Source organism: Glossina fuscipes, unplaced genomic scaffold (genome assembly GCF_014805625.2).
Source record: "Glossina fuscipes isolate IAEA_lab_2018 unplaced genomic scaffold, Yale_Gfus_2 61, whole genome shotgun sequence".
Classification (NCBI taxonomy): Eukaryota; Metazoa; Arthropoda; class Insecta; order Diptera; family Glossinidae; genus Glossina; species Glossina fuscipes.
This window is the reverse complement of record NW_023998433.1, coordinates 3,214,880-3,236,784: the sequence shown is the minus strand read 5'-3', so window position 1 is coordinate 3,236,784 and position 21,905 is coordinate 3,214,880. Positions and strand designations below refer to the sequence as shown.

At 32.1% G+C, this 21,905-nt stretch overlaps 1 protein-coding gene across 13 annotated transcripts in view; it reads right to left on the bottom strand.

The window, feature by feature from the left end:
• LOC119637932 (hemicentin-1) overlaps positions 1 to 21,905 on the bottom strand; it is a 131,673-nt gene that overhangs the window by 70,686 nt on the left and 39,082 nt on the right. For all 13 annotated transcript variants that reach the window (XM_038034398.1, XM_038034399.1, XM_038034387.1 and 10 more), the window contains exons 2-3: positions 3,234 to 3,405; positions 2,998 to 3,146 (exon numbers count right to left, since the gene is read on the bottom strand). In XM_038034398.1, coding sequence (XP_037890326.1) covers positions 2,998 to 3,146; positions 3,234 to 3,405 — 321 coding nt within the window. The remainder of the gene's footprint in view (positions 1 to 2,997; positions 3,147 to 3,233; positions 3,406 to 21,905) is intronic.

Genomic DNA, 21,905 nt, shown 5'->3' with positions numbered 1-21,905 from the left:
AATATGTTTGAAATATTTTTCTTCTTAAGGAATCGTATCTCAATATAAACTCATAACGGGAATATGATAATAATGTCAGACTCACACTGTTCATTAACGATTCACTTATTTTAATCCATATTAAAATAATTTTAATGATATTTATATAAACGATTAAGGACCAGGGGATACATAGGTGTACGCATTAAAGTTAACGTAAACCTTTAAGAAAGCGCAGCGAATTGTGAAAATGAGCAACATTTTGCTTTCTGTTAGTAGTAAGCAGTGATTAATATTCGTGCAATATCAATCAATCATTGTGTATTTGCATTAAGATTTAAAAAGTTTCATTTTTAAAAATTTGTCGACTTTTATTCTGAACTAAGCAATAGTAATCCTCCGCTAAAATTTATTTAGGTGAGCAGAAGAGAGTAACATTACCATGGTGATCCCGCCTTAATTAATGTATAAACATTAAAAATAATAATCCTCTGCAACGAAGCTAAGGTCAACTTGAATTTTTTGTGAAAATTAAAATAAAGCTGCTTATCGTTTGTAAATATTTTTATGCACAAGATTAGACATTAAACATATGTTCATTTTGCTATTCTGTTTGTTACACAGCAAACTATGCTTTAATGATTCTTAATTGTGTGCAATAGTGTAGTCACATCCACCGACTGCGGTCTGTTTAATTCAATTTCAACCAGTTCGATCGTTCGAAAATGGGGGGGTTTAGAAATTTTGAGATGTGATGTAGTGATAACCAACGCAGATTTATCTAATAACTTAAAATAACTTCACATATTTTAAAAATACAGTAACTTATATAATACAATAGATGACGATTTGATTTTTGACACAAGTGTGAATTAAAGAGTTCCACATGCCTATAATATTACATAAGTCACTAAAATCATTTTCTGTGAAGCGGCCAAATCAGTAATTGACCGACTATAATACAATGTCCAATATACGTGGGGAAAAGATATAACTTAAGCAAACCACATGTGTTGATTATAATAATTAGAAATTTTATATGCACATGAGACAACATTTAAAGCAAACATATGAAAACCGCGACTGTTGTCTTTATTCCGGATGTTTCTGTTATACGGATTGCAAATATATAGATGATGTTTTGTATTAGACTGACTTCAAAATATTTGTGGAAAATTTTCGTATGCTAATAATAGGAATGAAAGGGAAATTTCAAATCAACCAGAAAGTCACTCTTTCGAGTATTGTGGTAGAGTACCTACTCTGAATGTATGGATCGTTTGGAAAGTATTAACAACGTGGACGCATTCAAATTCAGTAACTCTTTGGTGTGGTCCAAGCATCCAAAATTAGAGTTGAAGCAAACATTTTTTTAAAATTGAATCTTGAAAACGTTTACCGTTTCTTTCGAAACCGTGTTTTTTGCCCTTACCGTAACAAAGCTGCAGTCAGCTTCTAAGTAGCATTATTAATTAAGCTGCAACAAATTTAAGTTGTTGTCTACGATCGATTTTCGAACTTTTTCCGAAAAAAAGCAATCCAAACCAACAGCACGTTTTTCCCTAAAGCAATTTTTTGAAAAAGTAGCTGGATAACATATACGTCATGAGTCATATTTTTGTTTTGTTTTGCAAAACCCTGTAGGAGTGCACTAAGAAAGGTTGAAGTAAAAAGCGGGACTGTTTTGCGGGTGTTTCCATTCTTTCATATCATGTAAAAACCTGAATAAATAAAAAACTAAGTTCGAAACTATATCTGCATCTGGGTATATCAGTAGTTAAAATCTAATCAGACGAAACCTCGTTGCTTGTAAGGTTATATGTAAGTGATAACTTGGGCTCCCCATAGAAAATAATTCTACATCAGCTAAAGAATCTATGCTAAGCTGGAATATCAGAAGATTTGATCTAGAAATGCTAGGCATCAAATCACACCAGTTCTTTGATACCTTCGATACATCGCATACTTGTGGTAAACCTTGCACATATGGGCTACTGTGGGCTGATTTTGTAGTAAAGAAGTTGATTAACAAAAGCTCTCAGTACTCTCGGTACCTTCTCAACGGATGGTCCCCGACGTCGAAAGAGTTTAAAGCAAAAAGTTATGAAGAAGAAAGAAATGTTATTACAGTTGATGCATATACGATAAGCCGATGCAGAAATCTGTGCCCTAAATGCGAATGCTCACCGATAATTTTGAAGATGTCCATTCAGAGAAATTAATTCATAATGGCTTTATGTATTCGTTGGTAGCCTAGAAACATATGAATATTAATGGATTTCCAAAAATCCTCTCATCTAATGAATTTCTCTAATTTGCAAATATTCATGAAGGGACGTTTGTTTACAATTGTTTATGAACGACATATCTATCGCGCTGGTGAAGGCGTAATTATTCTTTAATTTTACCTAAGGTAATTAGTGCTTTTAATAATTTCCTTTTTAATTTTCATACCTAACATAACATGAACATCGTCATAAAGCGCTTACAGTACCTTTTCAACAAAGAATATAACTAAGCATAAATGCGAAAACCGCTTTAGCAGCCACCGCACATAACAAAAAAGTATAAAACTAATTTAACAGCATTTACACATGCAAATTTGTGCATAGAGACACAAATACAAAAACAAAATCTAAAGAGCGATATTATTTTATATATGCTTTAAAAACAGGCAACGAACGTAAAATTTTGATAATTCTGTAATCGAAAAGCATAACACAGCATAACTTGCAGTAACAACCCGAACTCTTAAAACGCAAACGACTATTGTGGAGAATGCCTATGTAAAAGTCTTAATTTCCGTATCAGAATTTTCCAGTAATGTTGCCCACACAAAGAATTGATTAAAACTTTTATAATAAAGATAAAAGCACACATTTATGTTGTTCTGCTTTTCGACGAGAATACGAATGAAACTGGCTCCGGTTGTAAAGCAAATAACAAAAAAAAAAAAAAAAAAAAAAAAAGAAAATAAAAAAAAGAGTTCTTCTTGTAAAAACTCTTAAAAGAACTTACCTAAAACATTTAACTCCACGCGATGACCATTGAAATTATCACACGTTTCAATTGGTATAAAATAAGTTGTATCACATAAGTAAATATCCTCATCGGAGATTCTTAGATTTCTTATAATTAATCTGAATGGATTTTGTTCAACCGAAACTCTGCATATTGCATTACGATAAAATTATGCCGAGGAAAAATTTTAATTATTATTTTTTACTTGTTTACGCTATGGCGCATTTGTTTACCTATCTTCAAATTCTGCTGCCACACTAGTAACGTTACTATCATCCAGCAGCATGGCTGCAATACGATTGTCACCCTTAAACCAATTCAGTGAATGCAATTCACCGCATTTTTCTCTATTCACCGGGCAAGGTACTATAACTGTTTTTCCCTCTTGCTCGCTAATAACTTGATCTGGAAATGAAAAATAAATAAAACATATTTAATATTTTGTAAAATTGAAAGCTTGTAAATGCAAAATGTTTCCGAATATTTATAATATAAGAATAATAGTTATTACGAAACTTAGGTGACTCTTGATTGTTTATACTTTTGTCTAAACATCCATTAGATACATTTTTTTATTTCTCTACAAATTTTTGGAAAGATAATTTTATCGTTGCACTATCGCTAGTGTCACTAATTTTTACAAATTCAATTTTAAATATGGTGTGTACGAAGAGATAGTCATTCCTTTACGCAATTAATTTTCCACAACTCAGTTTTTTCGAGAACTATGCAAATTCCTTGTTCGAGGTACTTATTAAAGACTTTGAATTTTGTTTCGACTCGTCTTACATTTGAGCAAGATTTTAGGAAAAAATCTATTATCTTTCGAAAACGAACTTTGGCAACCGAAACTGATTAATTTACAATTATTTTGTAAGCGGTTACGGCTCCATAACTAATTTGCATACAAACTAAATGGTGAGAACCGTAAAAACTTGTCAGGCATCTTAACCGCAGAAAGGTAAATGGAGAACTTTTATAAAAAGTGCTTATATTTAAAAATTTTTAGCTCTTTATAATAATCTGATAGTTTCAACCAGAGGCGACTCGTGGACGAGTAAACACTAACCAAGAGTAGATTATGTCTAACGTAGCAGCATCAATAGAATTGATGACTATTAAGTATATCTTGTTGCGACCCTGCGATGATGACAGCATATTTTCCTGGTTATGTGTTGTATTTACATTGCACCCTATCGCAATTTATCATTAGATTGGACCTAACTCACGTTCTTATATGCACACACGTTGACAGAATTGTTTGATCATATTACTTCTTCAAAGGGTAAGTTTGCTCCAAGAATCCGGCAAACAGCCGTAATAAATAATTTGCTTATCATTATCAACACTGTCGAGCACAGTTGAGGTATTACTGTACTTCTCCCATTTCTAGATTTTAATTACACAGGAACATTATGAATCTTTACCCGAAATTTTTAGTCGCCTGTCTATGGCAATTAAAACAATGGGGTATTGTTAACATACGTAAACCAAAGTTATTAATATTGATTCCGAGTTTTCTATGAAAATAGTTTGCGGCTTTGCAAATGCATCCTAACATCGTTTTCAAAAACCGGACGAGAACCGTAGGCCTATAAGATTTAAATGCTTTCTTTTGGGTTGCTTCCTTTTCATAGCTTGTTTTGAATTTTTTATTTTAAATTTGTAGCTCACAAAAATACACGCCTGGGAACCGAGATGTAAAATCGACGTTTGATTGATTACCTCAGTCCACTTAACAATATATATTTGTATCGTTGTTACATTGGACGCAATTCATAGAAATCTGAAAGGTAGTATTTGGTCTTGTGTAATAGAAATTCTTTTATGTCATTATTAGTCTTCTAAAGGATGTCACTTTTTCAACACTTTCTTTGCTTGGCTGCTGATGACAACAGAGCAGCTTATTTTAGGTTGCGTGTTAAGTTTCATTTCTTAAGAAACCAGGAACATTAAACAATTGGTATGTATCGCAATTTTCAGAAGAAATCGAATTAAATTTATCCTTTTCTCGTATTGAATTTATTTACTTCGCATGTGGAATGTGAATGGAATTTTTGTTCTTTGTTTGTGTATGTGTTTTTTATGCACAAGTTTTTAATTTATATATAACTAACTTTTCAGTAAATTACGGATATATAAAATTGAACAAATAGACGATTATCTGCGCATCTCAAACTATGCAAGAAATTATTTAGAAATAAATTCCTAAAGGTATGCTCTATTTATTTTATATCTACAGCATGGTACACACATATACATACAAAAGTTGAAATAGATGTAATAACTAAACATATAATTTCGGAAAACATACGGGATATTGTAAAATTAAACATGAATGAAACATCAAGGCAACATTATGTTTATATGGTCTAACTATTAAATACGATAAAAGAAAGTAACGACTAACCTAACATGTACGCACCTATTTATCTATTCATCGTTGGAAAATAAAACACATAATGAAACTAAACATTTTTGTATAAGTTTGCGTAAATCTTTAACGAACACACACGCATACGTCCGAGTGGTAAGACACCAAACATAGGGAAAGTAAGCAAAAAATTATTCGATGATAGGTTCTGGATGAAAAGCAGCAAGTAACTCTATTAGATTATTACTTTTAACGTGATTTTGTTATTTTCCTTTTTTTAATATTTTCTTTTATTTGTATATCCACACCTATATAAAGAAGAATACGTTTCGCTCTCCTTATCTTTTGATACCGAGCTTATTGGTAATCTTAAGTAATATTTTTCAATTTTTTATTTATTTAGTTTTTATTTATTATAAACTCAGATGTGATATTTGTACGTGTGGTTGTTGGTTGGTTGATTGGCTAGTTGGCTTACCGCAACAATTTATTTATCTTTTATGTACATATATACATTTTTTCAATTTTCCTATTTTTTATGCGATTTTATAATTTTTATGTTTTTTTTCCAATTTATTTTATAGTCGTAGGGCTGGTACTGATTCCTTTATATATGTGAAATATTTAATTTTTCATGTGAATTCTATAGAATATAAAATGGGTGAAGCAGGTAAAGAGGTGTAAGGCACATTGTTAATAGACAGACGGAGAATTGTGGTAAAAGAAACGAGAAGAGTTAGCAAAATGAAATTGCCCATATATGTATGTATATATGTATATACATAAAACACACACACACATCTACATATGAGCTCACATGAAAATATATATATATATTTACAAGTAAAACATATGTATATGCATATACGTGAATATTAGGATGTATTATCAGTTTTCTGCTGTTCTCTTCCCTACAATTTTTTTAAAGTAACGATTGAAAAGAAAATGAAAAACATATGCACAATTGCGCCTTAAAATTTACTTCTACTCCTGGATCGATCTGCAAGCTTTTACATGACGGAGTTTATGCAGCGTTTGAGGCTAGTCGATGCCAAAAAAAAAACCGAGAATGCATTGGTCAGGTGTATGTCGGGCACTCGAAATAAAAATCTCACACAAGCTTAATATCCTCGCAAATTTGTTCAGTAAAATTTACCCAAGCTTTGCATATTTGATAGACTAAACTTCGTCGTCGTCTTTTCAGTACGCAAAACAGTCACAAGTCCGCCAAGCATTGGTTTCCAAGTTAAGTTTGCCTTCTTCCTAGACTACGTCGTATCTGTCGCTTGCGATTGTCGTTAGCGTAAATATGTAAAATTTCTCTTACTTCGATGACCCTGCGCGGAAGGCTTTGACTACACATAATTTTTTGGGCTTTTCGTTGAGTTCCAGTAACAAGCCAATTTTAAGTTTCTAAACGAGTCCTATTGATTAAAAGTTACTGAAAAATATAACTTTTTCAAACCTCTACCGATCGTGCTCTTCCAGAATTTTCTACGCGATTGTCAGACTCGTACTTTTAAAATATTTTACGATCTGTATAGGAGAAGGTGGAGTGAGAGATACCGTCGAGCTTAACTAGAAGTCTCATTCAGGGTATATATATATATATATATTGGATATAATAAAATTTGCGCAAGATTTGAATTTCCCGTCGTTTGTGCAATAAAGTGTTAACAATCCAAAAAAAAAAAGAAAACTGTCTGACAGCTGACAGTTTAGGGTTAGTAAAAATGAAACATTGCACAAGAGAAAAACGTGTTCTCGTTGTTAACAATAAACAATATTTTAGAAATAATGAAAAATTGGTGGCCACAGTTCGCACATTTCGTACAAAATATGGTTCGGGTATTGATTGATCTAACGTCGTCAACTGTGAAGAAAATAATTGAAAAATTCACAAAGACTTATGGGGTTAGTTGAAGTTGAAGATTTGAGGATGCCCAAAGTCCACAACAATCCGTATGTTAAAGGCGAAGTTTCAACGTTGCATCAACGAAATTCAGCCACGTTTATGCAAAATAATCATGAAAAATTATAATCAAAAGAGAAACTGCGTGCGACCGAAGCCGTGGAAGCCATTTGCCCGACGTGCTATTCCACACATAACTATGTCCCAAGTACGTTATGATTTAATAAAAATTTTGCAATTGAAAATTTTTTAAACACTTTTTATAAACTTAGAACGCTTAGTTCTTACGTAGCGTGTTTGGGATTTTCGCACTAATTTTTGCTTGGAAAAGGGCATTAAAAATGTCATCTCTTTCAGTTAATATCAGTCGAAATTCAAAAGTAGTGAGCACTACAGTCGGTAGAAAAGGATTGCGAAAAGTCTGCGAAATAAAAGCGAATTTTTTTAAAATAAGAACTGAAAACGGAATGGAATGAGCTTATAGAATGTCCTAATAAATGCTCTAATATTTATAAAATATATGTGTTTGCGCGCGTAGCTTTGTGTCAGTGTGCACAGGAGCTTTTTGTATGCGAAAGCAAGCAAGCAACCAACCAACTACGCATACTTCCACTAAAGTTATAATTCAATTTTTCAACAAAAATATTACTGTGGTTTGATGAATTTAATTTCATTTTTTTTGGATTTTTATTATCCCGCTTTTTTTTGGTTGCAGTCTTATATACTATTTTAGGGTTATAGCCAAGCATATGTATATTACCTAAGTACGTAAGTGTGTATATACAATATAAAGTGTGAGTGGATGAAAGTGTAATTGCTTGTTTGTATTTGTGAGTATATTTTGCGGAGGTAAGTTTTCAATAAAAATGTTTCTCTCTGCTAAATGAAGCTGTTTCCGGTTTGTGGCATCATTATCGACAGTATTGCCCGCATGAGGTTTTGCTTTTTTTCTTTTTCTTCTCCTTCCTTTTCTATTTTTAATTTTTCGTTTTTTAGTTTTTTTCGTTTTCTTTGATTTGCTTTCTCTTTTTCGTACGGTCCACATAACTAGTCATCGCAGCTCTTTACAAGGAAGAATAAGTTATATAAATGATTGGCTTATCGATTTGGTTTATGGGCCAAAAGATAATGAAATGTTAACTTATTGAAAGGTATTTATGTTCTTTAACGTTACTTGTAAATAAATATTAGAATTATATTTTAAATTCCTTTTATATAAAAGAAAACGCGTCTAAGACTCGTAAAAATTTCTTTCATTTTGAATGTGTGGTATTTTATATCAACATCCTACCTGCACCATACAGTCGTATGTGCTTATATATTTACAAATCAAAAACTGTTTAATTACTTCCCTACATAACTTAAAGTTTACATTATTTATAACATACTCTTTACTTGTGAGAGCTAGGTGTTTCTTAACATTTCTGCATTACCGCTTTAAGAAGTGTGAAGTTGGTTTCAAGTTGCATCTATATTATGTTCTCTTTTTATGCGGCTAGTTGTATAGCACGCGTAATTTGGAATCTCTCTATCAAAATGTATAATAACAGGTTTTATTATCTAGAAGTTTTCTTAATTTGCATATATATCTGTAAGGTTTGTCTAATATTTCATAGATTTCATTTATTTTTTTGCTGATTTCACTTTAGGTTTTTTCGACTGTCTTTGCATTAAGCGAAACATTTTACGATGTCTTTATGCGATGCTTCAAAATTTGATTTATACATTATACATTTTGTACATGTTTGCGAATTCCATTATTTCTTAGTGACAAAAACACTTAACAGAAAATTTAAAATAAGTTGAAAGAAACCTTAAGAAACAATAAAAGAAAAAGAAAATTAACAGTATGGATGAATTGAACACACTCAAACACGTTTCATAGCCCATATGCACATTTCTCACGAAGAATAGGTCAGGAAATTCAAGGAGTTCAAGCTTTCGACATCATAAAATAGAAAAGAGTAGATAAATATATAGCTTTCAATTTATTATCTATAAAGCAGTAAATGATTTGCAAGCTGTGGTAAATTTTCCGATTTCTTTCCTCAGGTCAACATATATACTCGTATGTCTCCAGCCAGTCTTTCAGCCATTTAAATAAAAAAAGTTAAAACACTATAGTGGGAAACGGCTTGCGATTAAATACCCTACACTTCGCTTAAGGCAGTTATTCATATAGTGACTTTTCAAAATCGAATCTATTTTCAATAGCGTTCGTATGTAGACAGAAAGACGTCGACAAACCAACTTTCACCCAAATACCTTAAAAATGACGACCTGTAAATTGGACACGGGAACGGGATGAGGGCAGATGAAGAAAATTACCTTCTCTGAATCGATCGGTGTAGTAAAGGAGGTTCTATCTCAATCCTTTTTCGATATTGCGTACGTTGGTACAAACAGTAAATTTATCCGGTAATATTTTTGAAAACTAGGCAATGATTATACACTTTTGAATTGGGAAGGGTATCTACGACATGTTTGGCCTGCTTAATGAGTTCTACTAAAAAAAGAATTCATTTGCGCAAGCAGAAAAATTTCTTCTTTTAGCTATTGTTCTAGAACCGGATGAATTTCAACCACAGCCGTCTTATAAAAATCGCCTAAAACAAACTAATCCTTCTTCACTTGAAAAGAGAAAACACTTTAGAATTTACTTCATCGTAGGCCAGATAGCTGTTATTGTCGCGAAAAAATAATTTGTTTGAAAGAAATTTTCTTCTTTTATATTGATTTATTTTTATATTTATTACATATAAGAATTTCGTCACTGCCTAAGTGTTAGCGAAGAGGTGTAAACGTAAAACCTTATAACAAAACTGTAGCATATGTGAACGTATTTTGAAAGGTTTGACTTCCTCGAAAATCCCTCCGTTACTTAATTTACTCATGCAGCCCTAGGCTGTGTTACCTTATATTCGCATAACTTAACTCAAATCGATAACTCAGGAGTTTTTTCTGCTGAAAGTCTTGCGCAAATGTCTCCCTACATTCGAATATTAACGCTTATGGGTCGTATTCAAACTGTTTTTAATCTCCCAAAGTCCAGTGATAACATTTTGCTACTGGGGAACTTCAACTTACCCAGTGCCATTTGGAGTATGGTTGATGTTCAGATCTACCTCCTTCGTATCCCTAATGATGCGGTATATGAAAGCTCTCTTGAGGTTTTATTTGGCCTTGCTTTCTATCAATTTAACCATAGTTCTGTGACAGAACTTTGAACCTTGTGTTCAATGGTATGCATATTAGCATTTTTCGTGCAGAACCTTTTGTATTACCCAAAGATCAATTTCTTCCTACTATTTTGTTATCGCTAAAGCGGTTGCTTTATGGGGACGTAAAAGCTAGCAATGTCACTACTTCAATAAGGCGAACTGCTTGGTAAGTGTAATTGGCTTTCTCACTGCATGCCGCTCCGCTATGTACGATCATTTTCGGTCTGCCAATAGTCGATCAGTACCACTAAAATTAATATTTTCTGAGAAGTTTATCTGTTTCCGTTGGTTCAGTAAACATTTAAACATGATTCGTGAAAAAAAACCAACGCTACGTAAAAAGCTCAAGCGCTTTGGTTGTACACCTGATATTGGTAGGTGCTTAAATGTAAGACGTGAACTCAATTCTTTAAACGGTTCACGCTACTCGAAATATTTACGAGGTATTAAGGGTAAATTTTTTAATGATCATAAAAGCTTTTAGAAATTGGTAAAAAAATGACGGATTTCCTATCCTTTATGCGTTGTGAGAACTGTATGTCGTCTGATAGCTTTGTTAATGCCAATTTTTTCGCAGAGGTTTTTGAAGAGTTATATAAGGACAGAGATTGGTACTTATCCACATGAAATCAAGCAAAGCGATGTTTTTGCTCGAGTTGTTCTAAACTAAATGATATCATAAATTTAAAGAACTATTGTTCCCCGGTCCCTGGCGGTATTCCTTCACGCATACTTAATATTTTTAATGCAAGTCTCATAGAAAGTCAATTTCTAACTATTCGGAATGATAATTGTATTATACCGCTTTATAAAAAAGGATTCAGCGACCTTATCGATAACTATAGAAGTCCACCAAAGGTATTTGAAGAATTGGTGATAAAAAAAATTTTTTCATCAATTTTTATGAATATAACTCCTGTTCAACATGGATTTGTTAGGGTTCATTCCACTTCCACTAACTTTCTTGAGTTAACCTGTCAAATTTGTTAAGATTTTACTGATCATAAACAAACAAATATTGTCTGCATAAACCTAGGGAAACCTGTTGACAGGATTGATCACTCTCTCCTACTCTATAAATTACGTAAAATCGGGTTTGCCAGTAGTCTAGTGAACTCGTTTCGGTCGGATGTAAAGAATAGAAAGTGACTTATACTGTATAATACAGCGATTTCACAAAGAATTCAGATATCTTCAAGTGACCCTTTGGGAAGCCACCTGGGTCCAATCCTTTTCAAGTTATTTATGAATGATTTACCGACGTATATTATATATTCGCACATTCTAACGTTCGTAGTCCATGTAAAGATGTTCCACTTCGTTAATTTAACGGAAAGTCTTGGACTCCTCAAGTTTGAGTTAAACGCATTGAATGACTGATATGCCACTAATTGCATGTCACTTAATCTAATTATGTGTAGTAAGCTTTCTTCTGCTTAGTGTAACCAATTACCTGTGCAAAATGTTATTGATAACTACGAGCTGGGTAACGTGTAATTTTTTAGTGACTTTAATAAGATGTTATTGACTTTTATGACACGTTGGACCAAAGGATTTAACGATCTATACGTTAATAGACGCCTATTTACCTCGCCCATCAAACCTACATTAGAACAGTCGGTCATTGTGTGGCTGCCAACCTACAAGTCACCCATCCACTTATTAGTGTCGATGCAAAAACAATTTTTACTATGTTCTCTTTGTTGATTGGGTTGCAATACCGGTTATTCTGCTCCCATACAAGCACAGGCTTAAGCTCAGGGAAGCACCATAATTGTAAACAAAACGCAACGTCTTAGGCGTTACCTTCGCCTCTAAATAATGAAGGCTATGCGATTCGCTGGTTCTGCCTGGTGTGATGGATGTTCACGTGCCTGATTAAGCTTTCTCAAGGTCGCACAAATTATGAATTACACCACAGTCTACGTGGTCTTTCAATCCGCAAAAACCATTGTATCCTTTCCCGTTTATAATGTCGATGTCCTTACATTTGTTGGCAAGAGCTAGCAGGCACTTAATAATTCGCAATTCATACTACTCTTAATGGTAGTATATTCATTTATAAACATTATTTAGATCATACATATGTATGTCTTGAAGAATACCGGGAATATGTGTAGTGTGCACCTTCGGTTTATGTGAACCATGTTTATTATTTAATGATTATTATATTTAACCGATCGTATTTTGGTTAGCTAACATAACATCTAACTTAGCTACTAATTGTTTAATTTTATTATTACAATAAACAATTATTTGATAATTAATTAATTATTTTTTCTAATGTATATATGCACTTGTTATTATCATTTTCCAACTTTTTTTGGTCTTCTATTTATTTATATATTTATTTATTTTTGATTTATTTTATTTACTTACACATGAAAATCAACTAAAACAAATTAACAGTCGAATTCAGTTGAATCTTAGAAGTAAATCTTACACTAATTAATATTAAAAACTTATCTAAAATATATAAGGAGATTTAAAGAAAGTTCATGTATAACTAAATAAGAAGGAGAAAAGGAAAGAAAAAAAGCATGTACATGTACAATTAGTACAGAGGCACACCTACAACCAGAACAGAACGAAATTAAAGGTGAACACTTAAGCCGTCGCAAACACACAAAAGCTTGACTTCGAATCATAATGAGATATTAAGATTAAAAGCTAGTTTAAATGCGGCGTAGGCAAACCGCGCGTATTAAGCAAAGTTAGTTTGAAAGACTTCATAAAATCCGATATTGAGATTAAGTTATAGATATCGTTTGGATTTCTGCAAACAACTCTAAACGATTTAAACACCTTATAATTATATTTGCATTGACTCAGCTTAATGAACATAAAGTGCCTAGAGAAGCGGTTAGATACATTAAAGCTTACCTTACCTAGTAACTTATGGTAATCGTGGCAATGATCAAAATGTTGTTTTCGTTTATAATTTAAAATGATTTATTTATGTAAACGAGCTCTGTATACCTATAGGACTTTGATTCATTCCATAGCACGTAAATAAATGATCACATGTAATACCGTGGTTACAGTTCTAAATTGACATGCACAGGGTCTCAGGGCATCTTGGTCCCAAGTTTATTCCACAGTTGGACCCATCTTGTTAAAGATAAAGGATTCATCTCTGACTATGAGACTAATCATAAAGAGAAACATCATGGCATAATAATATAAATTTTGTGAAAAGGAATAATTTTGACATCATGACTAACTGCAAATTTACAAATATGTTTTATTTAGTGTTAATTGGTTATCTAAAGTGAATTATAAAAAAAAAATTTTCAAAATGCAATATAAAGCAAACAAAAAATTTAAGTTCAAAATTTAAATGAGCTTTAAAGGCTCATCGTGTACGGATTAGAGACAATTATCTTTATCAAACGCAGTGAAGACCAAAGAAAAAGTAGTTGAAGGTTAATCTGAACGTTGATAATAGTTAATCCTTCAACTACACGATTTATTGTTAGTACTATACGGCATCTTGTAAGAAAAAAATTTTCTACCCAAAATTGGGTTTTTTTGTGTTTCAAATAACTTTTTCTAACTAAAGATGGATTCTAAACTGTCCACATTAAATAAGTTAAGACCTTCACGAACAGTGTCTAGATCTGCACGGCACAGTATGCACAAAGAAATCTTTGAAATTTGTTTTAAAGCCGAATGCAACATCAACTGATATAGACAGAAATGTTAAAAATTATAATATGTTCGTCTTTCCATGATCCATTTGCCTGCATCCAATCATGTTATCTGAAACTATATATAAACATAATCGAAAGTTAAATTAAAATTTAAAAAAAATGTAGAATTGTAAGAACTATTGACATAACCTTTAATTCCATAAATTACTATATCGTCCCGATGTTTTCCTTAACCTGTACGAAAGAACATTTGTTGAAAGTTATTTTGTGTTACAGTTATGTTTATATTACAAAACTGAAATCGGAAATAAAAAAAAAAAAAGAAAAAAAAAAAGAATGAAAATATATAAGGTATTAGCCACAAAATAAAATACTCTGGTTGTATAATTTAGATCACAAATTTTTAGGGTCAATTCCATCGTTGTCATCTTTAATTTTGATATTCCTTACAACTTAAGCAAGACACACCCAAAACTTGACTAAAAGCAATCAACATAAGTACTAAATTTTGATTTGCACTTTATTTTGTTTGCCTGTATGCGAGTGTGTATATTTGTATATGTAACTGTTTTCTTTCTAGCGATGCAAACAAATCACATGTCAATCTGGACAGTCATGGAGTACAACCAGAACATCTAGTTTGTACGTAGCTGTTAAATACGTTTTGCTAAAGAAGCATAAAATTCTTTTAGGGGTGCGGTTTCCTGCTCACAAATTTTGCAAAATTTTTCTATTTATGGTTATAGAATGAAAGAAGGAAAAGAGAAAGGACCAAAGACGAAGACGTAAGAAGTAAGAACACTTAAAAATAAATTATGCTCGTTCTCGACGAATATTGCATACCTAACATCAAACGGAAGTTTACAAATATTAAGTCACTGTGAATATGTGACTTGATAGACTTAGGACACATTTATTTGCTTGATATTGCTCTCTATTCAAATTATAATAAATCACTCATAAGACATTCCGACGTATTGATAAGAAAATTTGCTTTTGCTTTTGCTTTTTTTGCCATTTTCAAGGTATTACTTATTCTTAGACAGTCGCGGGGCATATCTAATTTCAACGAATGCAGTTAAAATCAATTAATTGAAAAAAAAAAAAAAAAAAAAACACTATCCATATTAGAAAGTGCGCGAAGCTTAATCTGTTCCAATTTTTATATCCTCAATACTTTCAAAAATGCAGAGGGACGAATGAGCGAATATAAAAAAAGAGTATTCAAAATCTCGTGCCTTAAGGGTGTGTACATCTTGGTTTTTTTTTTAAATTTTGATATCCTTTTGAGAGGATTTTATATACCGAACAGCAGAGTTTTGTATGTTACTTATTATTACGTATTGCAAACTGCACACGCTATGTATGTGTAGTGGATGTGCGAAACTATTCAAAAACCTAAACATTTTTCGGCACATGAGAAATTTATCTGCCTGAATATGTGTGGAATTACATAATATATATGTTATTATTGTGTTTTGCTAGTAATGTCATATATATATATGTAGCAAAATATATATTGTATGTTTTCTTATGATGTTATCCGTAGGAGCATTTTTTCTCTATTTCTTTTATTTTTTTTTTTTTTTTTTTGCCGCTACAGCTTAGTTATAGGTATACGTATTCGGTACATTTGTATGCTTTTATAATTCTATTTCCGTTTCCGTTTTAGTTTAATGTATGCAGGGAGTGCAAATCAAGTAAGTGATGCAGCTGTTTCATTGGCATTAATTTACTGTCTATCTGTTATATTATCCCACTGCTTCCCTGTTGTCTCTTCCCTATTTCCATCGGCATATTATGGAAAAGAAGACAGAAAGTATTCTCAGCGATTACGTATATCTTTTATTGTATATTTGGGTGTTTGTATGTGCATGCGTGCGTATATATATGTGGCTATGCGTTTATAAGTAAGAGTAAAATTTATTATTTGATTTTTGTTTGTAGCCAGACTAACGATGTGTTGGCCAGCTGCCTGGTTTTCTATTTGGTTTGCGCGGAAGTCACAATTGCCACAACATGTTGTGTTTATTCAACCTTGGGTAAGGAAAAAACGCAAAAAGAAGCGAAACTTTGTAGCATGAGGCCATTTCTATTTTTCTATATTTCTCTCTTCCCCGAATTTGCAAATCTCTCGTGTAAAAGTATATGTATCCACAATTTTCTTCTGTTGACATTGAACTTTTTTAAAATATTTAACATTGAATGCACAATATAGATTCCGCCTTATCGAAGCGAAAGCCTAAGGCTTTCAAAATACCCTCCTTAAATTCGTTTAAATTTAGAAAAGTAAACCTTAACACGCCAGTACATTGAATTTTGTATTCGGCAAAAAATGGACTTTAAACAAACATTTTAAATAGGAGCCTTGGCACCCTTCCTAGTTCAGAAAAGATAAGCACTTTGCATTATGAAAAATTTTGTTGTTGATTTTTAAAAGTTTCGTTCAGTAGACAGCCAAACCAATCTTATTCAAAATTTTACATACCCATTAGATATCATGTTACTGGTCATTGATGCCCAAGTTTGTGCATTGGAACAGCGCTAATTACTCTTAACTACTGGGATTATTTTATATAGAAATTTTCCTTATGAAATTACTTATCTAAACTGGGTTTTGAGAGACTTCGGTGTTAATTTATTTGTTGCTTTATTTTCTTTTCATCAATTTCTTCCGTCATCACTGATGAGAACATTTATGTGAACATAAATCCGCTTACTATGCTATGCACAGTTGATGATTTGAATTTCTGTGGAAACTCGTCGCTTTTCTAAGAAATCAAACTCTAAAGAGAGGGAACAGGAAACACAAGCTAACGACGCTCTATCTGCATCGTGCAACTGGCGGCTAGGGGAAAAGTTACTAACAATTAACAGAACGCTTAGCGGAAAAAATTAGTAACACAACCATGTCGCCATGAATATAAGTAATCGTAACTTGCTTGTAAAAAGGTATATAAGTGGAATACCTGTGGATGGCGAAGTAAGTCGAGTCAAGATATTTGAATTGCGATATTCGAATGGAGAACCGAGCATTAAAGCGAGAATTAAAGCGTTGCAAATATAAATTACTGAAAATAATTTGTAAATAGATCTCCTAAGAATTGTAAATACGACCCGTCCCACTCTAAAAATCACATTTCAGCGGAGCTTAATCGCAAAAGAAGTTGAATATTATATTGGAATCAGCTTTTTTCGTTTTTTTAGGAAACATTTAAATAGAGCAATTTTCTCAGATAGAAAAGCTTTTAAAAAATCTGAGTGTTGAAGCATAGAAACTATCATTTACGCAAATAGATGTTTATATCGTAAGTACATCCTTGAAATATTAGATCGGAATTAGGTTTCGATAAATCACTTATCATTTGAAGAGAGCAAATTGAATCTTTTGATGGTCATAGTTACTCCTTATTGTGTCATTTTTTACAACCTGTGAATGTATGAATGTAAGCTAAAAGACTTGTAAAAAAGAAAAATGCAAAACAAAGTTTATGGTATGAAAATGTTTTAAAACATTGTACCCTACTGAATAGTGATACAAGTAAAACGAAGGAAGCAAAACGTCATCGAAAAATGTTGTCGCAATTGGAGCATGTTCTTATTTGTGGCCCCCACGTTAAGTTTATATTATATGCAATTTTAAGTACGTTTTGTTCGTTTCAATACCTTTTTCATAGAATAGGGCATATGTTACGTGCGTTAAATGGAATTGAGATATCTTTTCCAATCAAATTGGATCTTTGTAAATAGTACGCCTTGAAAGTCAATTTTTTTTTTTTTTTTTTTTTAAATTTAATTTTTTCAAAATTAATGAACTTTGCTATCAACAGTCTTTTAAAACTATATTAAGAGCCATAGCGTAGTCGACCTTATGTCTTATCTTGTGCTTAGCAGAGATTTCCTTTGTTCTTTTCAAGTTAAAGCATCGAAGGACGAATTGCGGAAAATTGAGAGAAAGTTATAACAATTTTTGAAATGTCTATATGAACTATATATACAAATTTTGAAGTATAGCTTTAGGCGGTCATTTACAATAATTCTGTTCTCATATTGCATAAAATAAATTTTTTGCTTTTAGTGGCTTTATGAAATTGAATTCAAAGACACTGTACACATACATACGTTCATTGAAGTGCAAGTAAATATGTTTATGATTCAAATTACAAAGAATTTAATAAAAATTCGTAAATCGTTCCAACCAGTTTTAACCAACACAAGCAACCATAACGAGGATACTGCAGTGACGATGGTAGGTAGCATCTATGTTAGTTTCATTTATATAAATTTTTTTAAAACCTAATCAAATGAATGAAATTCCAAGCACAAAGTTAATTCAATTTCAATATCGAACAAGATATTTGTGAAATAAAATTAGTGCCGCCGTTGCTGTACTTGTTGCTGTCATTTTTTTATATGATAAATGAATAACATGAGGTTAACGAAGGAGGAAAAATACGAAAACTATAGAAATATAGGTGCGTATGGTTAGGAAAATTACGGACACAATTATAACAAGCTAGGCCTTTTTCCGCATGAGTAGCCAAGCTGGTAAGAATTGCAACTATCAAGCCCCTGGGCCAAAAGATTTTGTATGTTTAATACATTAAATAGTTAGTTCACAGATATGTTTGTCTTTATGGACAACATGGCCACACCGAAACTTTTGCTCTCCATTTCACAAATACACGAATTCTTCAAATTATATTCCTAGTGTTAAATTTATGTTTATTACGATACCAATAAAGGAGAAATCATAAAGTGAGTTTAATCTAATGAAGTGAGAGAAGATTTAACAGAAACAAAGTCTTAAAGATTGACGGATATCCGCGTTAATTGTGCCTGAAAAATGCAATCGGTCACTGTTTGACGTTTTTTAAAAGATTGACAAATTGTTATCAATCAGAAAGGGAGTAACAATGAGTCAGTAACATTTAGGCTCAACCATACGGAAACAAGTATTTATTTACATATATTTATGTCAGCTGGCAAAGTATGCTTGGTTAGATGCAAAAAAAAAAAAAATAAATAAACAAATGATAATAACGGGTACTTTATAACCTACAGGGTATATTGATGTAATGGCTTGGGCTTCAATATGGGAAAAAGCTAAAAGGACGAATATATATTATTACGAGAATCCCAAATTTGATGATTTAAGTTTTCGATTTTCGAAAAGATTAAGAGGGACTACTAAATACTACTAGTGGCGCAAAAAGGGATTAACAAATAAATGTGGCGATGCAGTTAAGTATTGGTAACATGCTCATTTAAGGGTACATAAGCAGAATATCTGGGGAAAGCAAATTCAAATGTGCCAAGTGGGTTGATTCGTAATATTCAGGCCGACCAAACCAGAAGCATTTTAAATATAAATTTCTGAAAATATTTTTGTAAATAGATCTCCTAACAACTGTAAATAAACCTATCCTATAATAAAAATCAGGTCTAATATAATTATCTTAATTTTTGTATTCACTTATTTGATGATTATCTATGTATTTTTATCCTGAGACCATTTTATGTGATAATCAGTTGTATGAAAGCCAAACGATAAGACAAGAAACTGAAAGCAATAGGTTAGGTTATATAAACTTAATTAGAGTCATTTTAAATGATTCGTAAAAACGCGTGAGATCTATTTCGAGTTGCCCAATTCATTCGCGATCAGTCCCGCTATTTCACAAATGCTTCAGATATGCATGAAAAAGCGATGCAAAAAATTTCTTCCCGTTTAATGATTGAAATTTATTGTAATAATTCGTTCTAATAATTTGACAGCATTCATTGTTTGAATTTCGAAAATGTCTCAGCTAAAGACATATTTTCAGTTTTTTTATTCCTTTCTTTTTTGGAACTGATAATTTTCCTAAGATGACTTAACACCTGAATTTATTGCCCGTTTCTTCTTGTTTTCTCTACTAGATAATAAATCTTTTTTTTTTTTTTTTTTTTTTTTTTTTTGTATATTTGCTCACTTGTCAGGATTTATTTCAATTTCTCCATTGCAACCTGTTATTGTGATCGTACAGCTTTCACACCACGTACGTATGCACACCTTCGTGAACATGAAAAAAGATTTATATATATACCAGTGTCAGAGCATGTATTTATATTATGGCTTAACAATAGAAAAACCACTTTTTCTTCGCTGTTATTGTTACTTTCTCGCTCTCTTTTTTTTTTTCTTGAAGAAAGAAGAAATCTTCTGACGCTTTCGAGTGTATTACGTCTAGGTACGGGCAACAAGTTCATAAAAAATTATTTAGATATGTGCTCTTGCACGAACTTCAATTTCCAGCACAACAATAGCTAGCGCCTCGGTCAGTAATTCCCGGGAATAACACATACGTGTCGGCTCTAATAAAAAATCCATGTTATTTTAAGAAAGTGATAACATTTAAAGAATACCTTTCAAAACGTCATTTCGGTCGTTTGGATAAGAGTTACGGCATTTTAGTGGCGCTATTAATGCTATTTTCAAAACGATGGATGTATTTGAGTTTCGTGCGCTGATTAAAAAAGAATTTATCAGCGGTTTGCTGATTTTAAACGAAATCGTGCGGATACCAGTAACACTAAACGTAAAGATATGTTCACATCAAAAAAAATCTTTAAAATTTTCCCGATTATTCAAAAGTGAAACTTCCAGAGATAGCTGATGCCTTAAAGAAATCAAAAGGCAATTTATTAATTATCTCGTATGAAACCCTAGGAATGAAGGAGGTGTTTTTCAAATGGATATCAAACATAGTGGAACATATGCACTGTATCACAAAATTTGTGGCTACAATTGCAAAATTGCGTGAATTGAAGTTCGAAGTGCTGCCCCGCCCATCGCATTCGTTTTATTTGTAGAAACCGACGCATATTTCAAGTGTGGTGACGAATCGTTCCGTTAAACATGTGGCGCAATTTTAGGGAACAGTCAAACTTATTGCAGCATTCTTGAGGGCGGCTATGTTGATGAATAAAGTCAAATAATGCAAAAAAAGTTTCTTATTCAGTCGCAGGAATTATTGACCAATTTATTACAGAGTTGTAGTTATAGTTTAAGGAGAGTAAACGCAATCAGCTTATATTAAGGCAATAAAAAAGATTGCGGAAAACAGAGGTAATGAGAAATTTACAAAGCGCGAAGACGAAAAAGTTATAATATACGGAACTCTTCAAGAATTATGAAAATGTAATAAAGAAAAGTGTGAAAACTTTTTTTATTTTGTTCCCAGAAACATGGTTAAACCCTCAACATATAATACCCTACGATGTATTTATATATATATATATATGTATGAATACATATATGTAAATCAAATACACGTTAGTTGATTTCATTTTCTTAAGTAAATCATCATCATTTGAAAGTTTTCAAGGCATGCTCGTTTAATATTAGACACTTCAATAATGAAAATGAGTGAAGCTATGCGTGAATATGTTTGTGTTCATGTCAATGTGACAAACTACTGTACAACACCGTTGTTAATCAAACTCATATGAAAGTTAGTTTGTACTGCGTATCTCTGTTTCTGACTGTTTTCTTTTTTCTTTTCTTTTTTGTCTATTTATTGCTTTTTTTTACCCTTTCTTATATTTCTTTCACATTTTCCTCATACTTTTCTTTGCAGCATTTTTCTCTAACTAGAAACAAACTTGCGTCTGGTACATGCGTACGCACTTACTATAGGCCAGCTACTGTAGTGCTGATAAGGAGCGTGTCTGATAATTTATAACTTCGACTTTATAATGCA